The following is a 12,775-nucleotide window of genomic DNA, read 5'->3' as shown; positions in this document are numbered from 1 at the left end:
GCAGGTCGGGGAGATGCAGATCTGGCATGGTATTCAATAGAGCTTTTTTGTCCTGCTGCTCTCGTATATGGGTGCTGATGTGTTAGTGGCAGAGAAGTGGTGAGCTGTCCCACCTGAAACTGCCAAAGGAGAAACATGGTCTGGGCCCTGTCAAGGTGTCTGTCTCAGTGAGCAGAGTGTAGACTAAGCAGGAAACATTTTAATTATCTGCCTGAACCACCCTAGCCCAGAGTTCTGCCAGTTACATTTGCGAAGTTTTAAAATACTTGTCCAAAGACAGCAAGGTAATTCTTTTTCCCCCTCCACCCTCTTGTGAGATGACATCAGTTGTGAATCTGTTCACTGACTTCCATGCTGTGCTCTGCCCTCTTCTGGAGTGGCTCTTCCTGATCTGATAGCATCGACTACGTCGTTCAGGGCCACACCTGCATTTCATAATAAGGCAATGCTTGGCAGTTGTGGTGATTTGTGTTACAATGATTAAGTAGAGTTGTCATCTCTTGGTAGTGATGATTTGAATCTTGTTCAGCTGCCCAGGAAACAGTTTGGAGTTAATAAACATTAATGTGTTTATTTTTAACTTCTTCATGTAAATATTATAATTTTATCTGGTCATGTAGTAACGTGGTACTTTGTATAGAGGCTGTACAGGTATGACTATATATGATGACTGGTAACATCCAGTTCCCAGTATTGGCTGAGGCTTTTTTTCAGTGTGTGTGAAGGTGGGATCAATTACCTGAAATGTTCTGTTTCATTAACCTTTGTCCATTTCAGATACAGCTGGAAACAAACTAACTTTTGGCTAATTCCCCTATTAATAGATACTGAACAAGAACTGGTGAGGTCAGATTTGCTTAAATTCACACACATGCATCATCTGTAAATGTTAGTTAATAATTAGCTTTCCAGCAGGAGGGAGATGGGTCAAATTGTTTGCAAGGCTCTTGTGGCTGTTTTTTCTTTTCCTGAGCCTTTAGGTTTTTCAGTGCAAGTTGTTTTGTTTTGTTTTTTAAAGCTATATCTAAACCGAGTGGGAAAACACTTGCTGCATTTTTTTCATGTCTTTTAGAAGAAGAGTATAATGTAATTTTTTAGTTCTGATTCCTTCCATTTGATTGAATTCTAGCATTCATAGATCAGCTAGGTTTTCATATATTTGGGAGATTTTTACTCCAAATGACTACACTGATAGTGTGAAATCCATCTTCTGGTTTTTGACTTGTAATAAGGGATTTGTTTTATTTTTCCTGTATTTAGGATTTCCCTCTTCTGGCCTCTGTATGTGGACCATTCTCTGTTCTGTTCAGCCTATTAGAAGTTGACTTAAGTGCAGGTGAGTAGTTGTTTTTGACTAAGATAATAAGGAACTAATGTAAAAGTATCCAGAATTTTCAATTGCTTTGAGTTAGAGATCATACAGAGAGAATGATGTTTTAAAAATCCATTGCAGCTCTTCATGGTTGTCTAGTGGCTCAGGCAATAGGAAACTGCAAGTGTTTTGTATTATAGAATTTTGTTTCAAGTGGATTAGGTAAGCTTTCGTTCTAGACGTCATTGATATGCTGTGAACGTACAATTAAAAAAATCCCTTTCAAATGTAAAGATCATCTTATATGGGTGGAGAAGGGAGTCCCTGAATAAACTATGTGAGCTGTTAAATATTGAGTGATGTTATGTATCAACAGCATATTCTAACGCATCCCATGAGCTCATATTGTAACAATCAGGTTTGTCTGCCGTAATACATAATAAACCTTTGTTATTCCGTAGTGAGTGTCAAATAGGTTGGCTTGTTAAGTGCAAGTGAGGATGACCTGGCTCATTCCTTTGAGTTAGTGAGGGTGCATGAGTGAGATTTGCAAGAACATTGCACATACATAGAGGGGTATATTGAGTAGAACAACAGCATGTGGGTCTTTTGGGTAGGAGAATAGGCTAATATGTGAACAGGTTATCTTTTTTCTAATACCATTATTTGTATAGTAAGCAGTTTCATACTGTTGTCTAAAAGGAAATTCTGTTTGTTCTTAGCCCAGCTATCTGAGAGTGCTGGTGGTGAAAATGACACTGAGAAATAGATGTAAAGAAAGAGCTTAATCTAAATTGGATATGTCTTTCTGCAGCTTATTCAGGGAAGACTTACTATTTCTGTTCTGACTCTGTCTCAGTATGTCTCAGTTCTCAGACTGATGAGCAGAGTGAAATGGGGTGACTTTTCTTTAGAACAAGTAATCAAAATTGAGCAAGTAATTTGTCAAGTAGAATAAAATACAGCAGATCACTGAACAGAAGATGCTCCCCTTTTTTCCCCCAATGGATTATACTTGCCTTTGTCATGAATGTATGGTGTACAATCTAAAATGTTTGTGACTTATTTTTACAAGAGAGAGAAAATAATGCTATTCTGTTCTGGCTGCATGTATAGCTCTAGAATACAGATTCAGTGAAGATGGGACAGGAAGGAGCAGGCAGTTTGATCTTACAGACAAGCTCAGGAGAGCAGAGTAAAAATCCCCAAACTATTTCTCTCACATATCATGTTCATGAAAGTGTCATTTTCAAATAATGACCATAGCTTTCTGAATGGCTTCCTTGCTGCTCTCCACCCTTGCACCAATGTGGAGTGTGCTAGGGAGGGAGGGGGAAAGTCTGTTCTGTCATCTCCTACCTGACTTGAGGAAATGTGCTTATGAGATGATGACACTGCCTGAGTCATCTGAAAATCCAGGAAACACCCTCCTCTCTCTAGTCTGAGGAATGTGAACCCTTACATCTTGTGTTAATGGTCTTTGTCTTCTAAATCACAGGCATTTGTAATCTCATTCCACTGTGGTCTGCATAGTGGTATGTAAGACATAGGCTTCTTGTAACCTTGGTAAATTTTTTTCCCTAGATTTTACTGTTGTTGGCCTTTGGAATTTATTGGTTTGCCTGCTGAATTCAGGGAAAACTTTGCCATTCCTCACTTACTACAAATTTTATTTCCCATACACTCAATAAGCACTGTGCTTCTCACTAATGATGAGAAGCAACCTAAGGTAGGGAACAGCATTCTCTCTTCTTGATTGTCAGCCAGTCTTCAATAGCTTTGGTTATAAGCTTCTTCCCAGGACAGCTTTTACTTCAAATCTTTCTGAGGCTGGTGAGGGAATGTTTTGGGTATCATAGATGTTGAGGAGGTGGTGGTGGGGGGTGTCTTGCAGGAGTAAGAATTTACTTTGTGGACTCTAGGTTATGAGTTCCTCTCTGCTACAGGGATTCGTTGGTGAGGATCTCATGCGGCTATGGTGATGGGGACTGGTGCTGATGATAGTGGCACCAGCTATTGAACCACTGGGAGCTCCCAGCTCAGTAATACCAAAGTCAAATACTCCTTTGAAGCAGCTGATGTCCCGGCAGTCACATGCATACTGTAGTTTAGAAGCTCCAACCTCAGTGCTTTGATTCAGGTGCTTTTAATTTATTTTTTTCCCCACTGTTGTCCAACCTGAGAAACATTAAGGTGGATATTGGTTTTCTGGGTTTTTTGTTTTATTTTGTTTTTTTCTTGTACATGCATGTGTTTGCCTCTTTAGCAAGTGGAAGAATGCATGATTTTTAAAATAGTCTTTTTTTTCAGGTGTTTCAAACTGCGTATCCAAAAGTCTTCCTTCAGGCTCTCTAATGTTCAGATATCGTAAAATCGTTTTGTTGGCGTTTTGGCATGGAGCACGGATAAGTGCGGGAGCATTGCTGGAGGAACCTGACAAAGCAGGCGGGTGATGTCATAAACAAAATTGCTTAGTGTTTATGACACCAAGGTTCAACTTCAAGGTTGTTTTCTTGTGCAAGCTAGAGATCTTTCAGAGATTGTTGCAAACCTTCTAGAAGCTATTTGCCAGTTCTTTAAACTAGGAAGAATTAGGGCATAATTCTGAGGGTTTTTAACATATTCTTGTCAGTTCTATGTCTTTAAAAGTAATTGCTACAATATGAGCTGAAGCCTGAGATGCTTAAAATAAGCATCCTCCTATAATGTAAGGGAATAGCTTGGACTCAAGGTGGTAGAGATAGGTATTAAGGTTTCATCTGAAATGTGAATTATTTTGACTGAAGAATAAAACACAACAGCTTAGGTACCAGATTCTCAGTTATGCGGTTGTCTTCTCTTACATCTGAGTCATTTATGGAATGGGCAAGGATCCTAGAGAGAAAGAACAAACCTGTAGTTCAGTGGTATCATTATACAAGTATTAGAGGATCCAGTTTTCTTTGTGTGTAAGATAGCATGCAAACATGCATAGATAGAGTTTGGGTTGTTTCAGTGCTTTAAACAAAGTGGAGGAACTCTAAAGATACTGGCCAGGTATTGGATACAAATCATTTTTGGTTTACAGTGAGTTAAGTTTTACTTTTTTTTGAGAAAATTAGTAACAAGCAGTGCCACGTGTTTCAGTCCTCTACAGTGAGGAAGAGACCATGCAGTATTGCCAAGCTGTATGTGAGTGACTTCATGCAGTATTCTCATAGTCAGATTATGTTTCACTTTTCCTTAATGCTGATTTCAGTGTAGAATATCCTGTGACTAAGTTTCCTAGCTTGAGGATCAGCAACATAATGGCCTCTTTAGGGCAAAGCATTATAATGCATCATTTTGTGAGACACCATAGTGTTGATACATACCATTGAGGTCTAGGTTACAAGTAGAGCAAAGAAAGCAAGCAGTCAAGAAACTGCAGTTTTGTCTGTTTACAAACTTGGATTAGAAATGGAACAAATGTTCCAACACCTCATAGTAGCTGAGTGATTAGAGCAGTTGCCAGGAAAGGGGAGACACACAGATTAAATGTTTGTACTTCTCAGTTCATTCATCTCCAGTTTTTACCTAAAGCAGGGGCTGCCAGTTTCTCTTGATTAGGTGGGCTCCAAGGAAGAATCTGAAAGTCTGATTGTATCAGAGACAGTGGGGAGAAAAAAAACCAAACACTTTCAGTGGAATGCTGTTTTGACAGAAATAGCTCCCTTGGTAGGGAGGGAAGGAAAAAAAATGTGTTTAAAAATCACAATAGTTATGTTTATCAGTCACAATAATTTGAGATGACATTACTGTTAAGTTTACTTTCCAGCCATTGGCAGAGTGCTTTCAGAAACTTACTGTTGTGTAACACAATAATAATATTTGAAAGGACTCTGACTGGTAGCCTACTTGCCTTGCATTAAAAAATTTGTTCTTTACCACCCACCGTATACGACTAGTTTGAGTTATTTGGAAGATCTGCAAGAGGACACTTTTATCATAAGAGAATGAAGGCCAAGCCAGCAAACAAAGAGTTTGGAAGTTATGAAATGTCCCAAACTTAAAGTTGCAAAATAAGGATTATTTCTTTTCTTTAACTGCTTCATTTTAGAATTTGGCAGTTTCCAGCTTCTCAGCTGCTTTATTTTCCTGTTGTTACTTGGACTTTTAAGTCAGCAATTTACCTATCAAAACAGACTGTCTAGTTCATGACCACACTGTCTAGCTCATAGAAGAGCTAGAGCCAGTTCCCACTATAGCCATTGGCAAAGTTTTCATTTTTTTTTTTTTTTTTTTTTTTTTTAAGTAGGCTTGTTGTCTGGCAGCCTTTGCAAAAAGAAGAATCAAAATTCATGACAGGGCATGCTGAGAGGAATAAAAAATACATTTTTTTCTCTCACTGAAAGAAATTGGACGCAACTATCAAGTTTGGACTTTTTTTCCCCCTTCCATGATGATACAGTCTTTTGATACCTTCTAGCCTGTCTACATAGAGCTGAGGCCTGTGTATAATCACTGCCCTTTGAAGGGAAACACTGCTGCCAATTAGGTTGTATAGATAGGTGTGGAAGGCTTTTACTTAATAAATTTGATTAAGGACTGGAACAGATGTGTGGTTTTTAGTGATTTTTTTTTTTTTTTTTTTTTTTAAAGAAAAACAATATGCACTTCAGTACTATGTGTTTCAGTTTGGATAATTCCATTTTATTAGCCCAGTGCTTATTTGTGTGAAACCTGGCATTTTTTTTGTGTGTGTGTTGTTACTGAAACTGTTCCCTTCAGAACATGGAACAAGTTTGTTTTAATTTTGTTTTCTGCATTTTTTTGAAGACTAATTGTTTTTATTAAGGTGAGGCTTATACTTTTTATGAATTTAATTTATGTTTTTGTATATGTAAGTTTGTGTAATTCATCTAATGAATAGAACACCTGCTGTCCTGAGATTTCCCATTGCTAAACATAAGTGGCTTGTTGCTCTAATAGGACTTCTATTAAACGATTTATAGATTAGCTGGTAGGGTTTTTCTAGTACCTGGGGGCCAAGATGTGTGCGCTGTTGCTGAGTTGAGTACAGAATTGCTTCTATTCTTCTCACATTTGTAAGTGAATCAGCTATTCAGCATTACAAGTACAATGTACGTTTTTCATGTGTACTCTAAACTGAGGAGTTAATTTTTTTTTAACAGCTTTTTAATATACAATACACATTCAAGTACGAAGATGAAGATTTTAAGTGTTCGAGAAAATATATCCTCTTAACTTGCTCCTGTTTGCAAATTTTCACTGCCTTAAGGAAGAGTGTCAATCAGCTGGGCTTGTATTTTATTTTTGTCACCCCTTTTCCTACCAGACTGCTTCAGGGTTCTGACAGTTGAGTTGCCTTGCTTTGTCCCACTCAATAAAAAGCGGAGGTAAGAAGACTGCTGGAGTAATAGGTTAGATGGCACAAGCCAGAACTGATCCAGGCATTGCTTGAATATGTACTTGGTCTCATGCAAGAGGTGTGTGTCATAGTTTTGCTGACCTAAAATCATTTTTCAAGCAGGAAAGGGATCCTACGGTGTGAAACACGAACCGGAGAATATAGCTCCTTGCCAGGTCAGCTTTATCATGTACTGATCTGAGCCCAGACTGCTTGTTTATAAGCAGTGTGCCATATTAAATAGGTCAAGATCTTTCTAAAGTTTGTCCTTTCGCATAGAGGCTCTAACACTTTAGCTCTGCTGCCTTAGTTGAGTCACCATGCTAAGTAGTTCTGTTTTGTCAGGAGTCCATCACCAAGGCAGTTGAACGCATGGCTTGTGTTTGTTCTTGAGTTGTTCTTTGCAGCCTTAGGTGGATTGCTGTAAATATGCATGTCTTCACTAAGAGACCAAGTTCTGAACTGTGGGAGCAAAGCATCTTTGACTCATGATTCCTGTTGGATCTGTAGCTGCAGCACTAAGTGTACTAAACTGCTTCTAAATCTCCTGGGGATGAAGCCCTATGGTGGCTCCTCTCCAAAGAGTGTTCCCCTGGAGATATCTTCTGTGAAAGCGTATTTTGGGAGACTCTGAAAAACCTGAGGTCAACTGTGTGACAGTAATATAAACAGATGGTGAAACATTTCAGCTAGTTGATTTACTACTGTGCTTCAAATGCTGTTGGCATATAATTTGACTGAAGTATAGTTTGCTTCAGACATTTAGTGTGTATGAAAAGCATAGTGCATGTCAAATAACTGTTCCAGTTGCTCCAGGAGGGCCAGGCAGTGCCTGATGCTATACATTTCAATAGTGTATACAAAGCTCGGATTTCATATCTGGTGATTAATTCAAATAAAATGCTTTTGTTCTGATGTAGCATTTTGTTCTTCTGGTTTCTCTTCAATCATGTTCTCTAAGGAGGGAGGTGAATATAAGTTTTATCTTTGCTTTTGTACGTTGCTGATTACCAGAGATGCAGTACTAGTTTATGAAATAATTTTCAAGGCATTGAATTTTAGAAAAGTATCCTAACAAATTTTACAACTTTTTACTAATGCTGCTAAAGTGCAGAAACACATCCAATTAGTTTTCCTATTGAGAAGAATGCCATGATTTAGGGCAGTATCTCTTAATTATATTCTAATAAAGTCTTGTGAAGAGACAGAGCTAGTGACAACAAAAGTCTGCAATTAAGACAGAGTATGTTGTCTGAAATTCAAGATAATTGTACAGGCAAGATTGTTGGAATAGATTCAGAGTCTGTAGTTGCAAAAATTATCTCTTAGACTTTTGGAATATACAGCAAAGTTGGAGGGGGGAACTTGTCAGGAGTGCAATTATTTTATGGTACAGACCACTGTGTACTTACTCTCAAAGCTGAATATTTTATGCTGCAAACTTTCAAGGCCTAATCTGATTCGTGTTTTTTATCTTCCCCTTCTTACAGGCTCTTAGTCCCATGGAAAGCTGATGGGTGGGAGCAAAGGTAAAGAATGATGTAATGCAGTGGCAGCCAGAAAGCATCTTTTGTTTGAATTGTGAAATGGCCACTCCATAGTCATCTCCTGATGAATCAGATGTGAGGGACTGCTTTGTGGAAGGAACCCTTTGTAACGGCACATCAACTGGAAGCAGAAGGAGACATTCGGTTGAAGAGCTCTTTCTGAAAATGGATTTAACTTTTCTTTTGCCAGTCACTACCAGCATGACCTCATACACTTCTAGCACAATGGTGTGGCTAAGCCTTTGAGTACACAGCCATTACATCATCACAGCAAATTAGAGAGGGAGGTGGTGAAAGAGGCCTTATTGTTGTCATGGCTGATGAGATGATCAGGACGCAACTCATTGTCGCTGAGAAGTTGGTGGCTTTGCTGGAGAGCGGTACAGAAAAATTGCTACTGATTGATAGCCGCCCCTTTGTGGAATACAATACATCACACATCTTGGATGCCATCAACATTAACTGCTCCAAGCTTATGAAGCGGAGGCTGCAGCAGGACAAAGTTTTGATTACAGAGCTCATTCAGCATTCAGCAAAACACAAGGTAGGGGTCATTTTCCTGTTATTGCTTGCATTTGTTTTAGAGTGCCTGGAGAGAAACATGTAATAATTTTCCCTTAGGTAATTTGTTTTAAAAAACAAAATTGGGGGATTTTTTTGCTGAGCTTACCTGATTTAAGAGGCTGTCAGTTACTAAAAAGTTTAGCATTCTTTGTAGCTGCTGTCTCTTACGTGACAGAGTAATTCGTTGGGACTTTGAAATTACTAAGAAAGAACTTTGCTTGTAAGTCTTATAAAGCACAGACCCTTAAATGTATGTAATTAGTGCACTAAACATGCACAGTCTAAACTTTAGAGGATTCTTTGGAGTCTGAGGTAGCAGGGATTGCTTAATAAGTGGTTATACAGTTTGGAAAGAAGCTGGTAGCTATGTCAGTCCTGGCTCCCACTTACTGTTTAAAATGCTTTTCATGTGTATAGCTTTGGGGATTTTTGTTTTGTTGTTTTGTAATAGTGTTGCTGCTGAAAAGAGAATTGCCAAGTTTTTAAAATTTAATGTGTAGCTATGTGACTTTAGTCCATTAGTAATTGTTTTTAATGTCTTAAATGACAGAAGTAATCTGCATATGATACTTTTGCCTTGAAATGTTAAAAAATTGAAGCCCTTTTTATTATCATCTAAACATGCATTACGTGTAGTTTTACAGATGTCTGAAGTGCATATGGCTTTAGGCAGTTTAAGGTCTCTTTAAAGAAAAAGCTTAGGAGCAGAAACTGAAATTGGACATTTTTTTTAACTGTTTAGGCTGGGGGCAGGGGAATTAGTAAAAAAAATAATGAATTTTATAAGTGATGTTACCGATGACTGAAGCTTACAGAGTATGCTTCAACTTGGATCAGATAATACATTTTAAACTCTCGAAGGAATTAAATTTTGTCAGGAATATTAAGTATAAAATAATAGTTGCTTTGTATATAGCTAGGTAAGAAATCCAGATATCTGGATTATTGTGTAGTACACAGGTAGGAGCCCTTAGCCTGACTTCATGCAGTTGATAATGTGCTTTTAATCATCTTCCTCTGTTGTACCTTATTTTCAATGACTTGTATTTCAGATTGAAATTGATTGCAAGCAGGAGGTGGTGGTATATGACCAAAGCTCTAAAGACGTGACCTCACTCTCATCTGACTGCTTTCTTACTGTGCTTCTGGGCAAACTGGAGAAGAATTTCAGCTCTGTGTATCTGCTTTCAGGTATGATGTACCAAAAAATAAACAAACAAAAAACCCCATACTGCAAAAAAAGGAATGCTGTTGATGTAGTTGGTATGTACACAAGTTTGCAAAAATGTTGGTGTAACACTTCAGTTATAGCTTAGTTTTTTCATTATCTTTATGCATATAGTAACATTCATAATACATACCGTGTGTAGGAATTGCATGTTACAGGGAATATATTACACCCCTAGAGCTGTGTAAATGGGAATTGATCAATATGGTTTTCTTTAGATGCATATATTTGCTATTTTAGTATGAAAAATCATACGAGAGATGCAGTACTCTGCTCTTTAAGCTTTGTAAATACTAGGAATTGATGCAGTATTAATCAAATATCTAACTCTGTTGATCTGTCTTGAGATTTTTTTTTTTTTAATACCCTGGAGAAGATCATAACTCCATGTGGCAATACAGACTATTCACAGCTTTGTTTTCATGGTGGGAGGAGAGGCAGTTCTCTGTAACTAAGAATTGGATATCATGGGGGGAAGGAGAAAGCCTGAGTAAGGCCAAGCAGAGGAGGGCAGCACAGCTCTTCACTCCTAGAATTGTCAGGGAAATGTCATCCTTGGGAGGAGTTTGAAATAAAGATTGCCCAAACTCTATCAATGCTACTACTTTTCTGTAGTTTTGAGTTTGGTTTACTGTAAGCATGGCTCTGGTTCTCTTCTCAGTCTGCTGGACCCCCTGAAGATAATTGTAGTGTCTCCATCCTCAGGCTTTTACATGGCCTCTGTAGGAAGGGATAATATGAGAAAGGGAATGCACACCAGTTTTACCTCATTTGGGCAAACACTAGATGTGTACCTCAAAATGATAATATGAGAAAGTATTGTGGATTTTTTCTTTTATCTGTATATGGTAGTTGCCTGTTCAAGCCTAAAATGCAGCTTAAAACACCCATAAGATACAAGTGCATATTAACTAGCTGAGATGAATTTAGCCATCTACAGCTGAAGAATTAGTTTGTGTGTTAGGGGAAGAAAGGGAAGGTAATGTATTAAAACTGTCTAGTAGAAAGGAAGATTTTTTTTAACATGTCAAATACATTTTTCTTAGCAGAGATTAGATTTGAGAGTTGCGTCATTTTTTGGTTACATAGTTATGAATGGGGCTATTTCTGAATGCAAACACAACTGATAGTAACAAAAGGGAAATACAAAGAAAGTGTTTATTATTGCTCTGTTACAGGTAAGTACTTATTTCAGGAAATACAGCCAACTAAGATGAATTGGTATTAAAGTAATTAACATCAACTATGTTCCTTCAGTTTGATAGCATTTCCTTCTCTTATAATTAGCTTCCTTCCTTTCAAAAATCCTTTTCAAAATTCTTTTGGTATTATTACATCTGCTAAAGAACTGGCTACTTAAAGAAACATCTTCACACAGGTGGTAAATACATCTTCCACTGTGCTGTAGCTAGTTGCAGTCCCAGCAGCGTTACCTTTCCTGCTTATATCCTAAGGAGAAAAATCTTCATATTCTTTTCCTGGAGCCTTGTCAGGGAAGGGACAGCATGCAAGATTTGGTCTTACAAAACATTTCTTGGAGTTTGTTGATATGCAGCTATCAAAAACCAGATAAAATGTGTTGTCTCAGCAAACTGATGACAAACTCTAGTAAACATTTATGGCTCGTAATGAGAATAGGGGTCAATGCACTGTGCAGAAAAAAAAACCTTTGGACTTGAGTATTCCCTAAGCCACTCGATGTGGTTTACTTAAAACAGTGACCTTAAATAAATGTTTTGGGGTAGGAAAATATTTTTTTGTTGAGATAGAATGAACAGCAATTAACAAATATCTTGAATTCCTGTCTCTGTTCTTGCTGCCTCCCTCTTCCCCTATTACTGAGCATTTGGCAAGTTTCATAGGGTTTTACTTTAATTATTTAGGTTGTGCATAGAGGTATGCTCTAACCTGAAGGTTGTTTTTCGCTGAAGTAACTAATGTAAAGACCTCAAAGGAACCTTTATCAATAAATTTAAGCTTTTGATCTAACCTCATAAAAATATAATCTGGTGAGGTATGTTCTCAAGACTTTAAATACTTTGTTTTGGTTCTTAATTTTTAACAGTGCACAAAATACTGAAATGTGGGTACTAAAGGTTTAACCCCACTCCCATTACCATCATAATACCTACCCCACTGAGTTAAACAAACACAAGAATTTGACTTGAACCATTCTCTTCCTGTATTTTGAGAACTGGACTTATTTTTATGGAGCCTTTTAGAATTTTTTATTAGTTTTTTAATAGTTTAGCTCTTTTGGTTTGTGGTATTTCTGCTTGGTCTACAGATACAGTTGGGAGAGGCTACTGACATTCTTGCTTGATGCTTATAGCACTATCAAGGTGTTAAATAGCAAGAGTCTTCTGTTCCACTATGCCAGTGGAAGTTATTAATTGTCTGCTTTCATAATACACTTATTTTTTCCTACTTTTCTCCTTAAGCCTGCCTCTTATAAGCATGGATGTCCTCATGATGGTTACCTTGCAAAGGTTGCCTGTGATGATGAAGTGGAGGTTTATATTATCTTTTCTATGCAGAGAATTCCTGCTAAATGGAAGGATTTCTGAAAAAGCAGGTATAAATCCTTATCTGTCTCTCTATCCAACCTGAGATTAGAAATTGCAGTAGCCTAATATAGAAACACCGTATTGTCACTGAACTGAAACCAAAAGCAGAATTTTTGTGGACGTGTTTCACTGAACTCTGTAATAATTTCTTAAAGTGCTGCAAAATTG

At 37.7% G+C, this 12,775-nt stretch overlaps 1 protein-coding gene across 6 annotated transcripts in view; it reads left to right on the top strand.

Moving 5' to 3' along the window:
* Positions 1–12,775, top strand: part of DUSP16 (dual specificity phosphatase 16) — a 68,315-nt gene that overhangs the window by 29,831 nt on the left and 25,709 nt on the right. For 4 of the 6 annotated variants that reach the window (XM_062592816.1, XM_062592823.1, XM_062592839.1 and 1 more), the window contains exons 2-4: positions 1,261–1,336; positions 8,192–8,792; positions 9,865–10,003. In XM_062592816.1, the coding sequence (XP_062448800.1) occupies positions 8,562–8,792; positions 9,865–10,003 (370 nt within the window). In that variant the 5' untranslated portion in view covers positions 1,261–1,336; positions 8,192–8,561. The remainder of the gene's footprint in view (positions 1–1,260; positions 1,337–8,191; positions 8,793–9,864; positions 10,004–12,775) is intronic. The other 2 variants (XM_062592843.1, XM_062592844.1) reach the window with 1 other exon arrangement.

The sequence above is a fragment of the Rhea pennata genome, chromosome 1, assembly GCF_028389875.1.
Source record: "Rhea pennata isolate bPtePen1 chromosome 1, bPtePen1.pri, whole genome shotgun sequence".
NCBI lineage: Eukaryota > Metazoa > Chordata > Aves > Rheiformes > Rheidae > Rhea > Rhea pennata.
The sequence above is the reverse complement of the archived record's forward strand: the minus strand, read 5'-3'. Positions and strand labels throughout refer to the sequence as shown.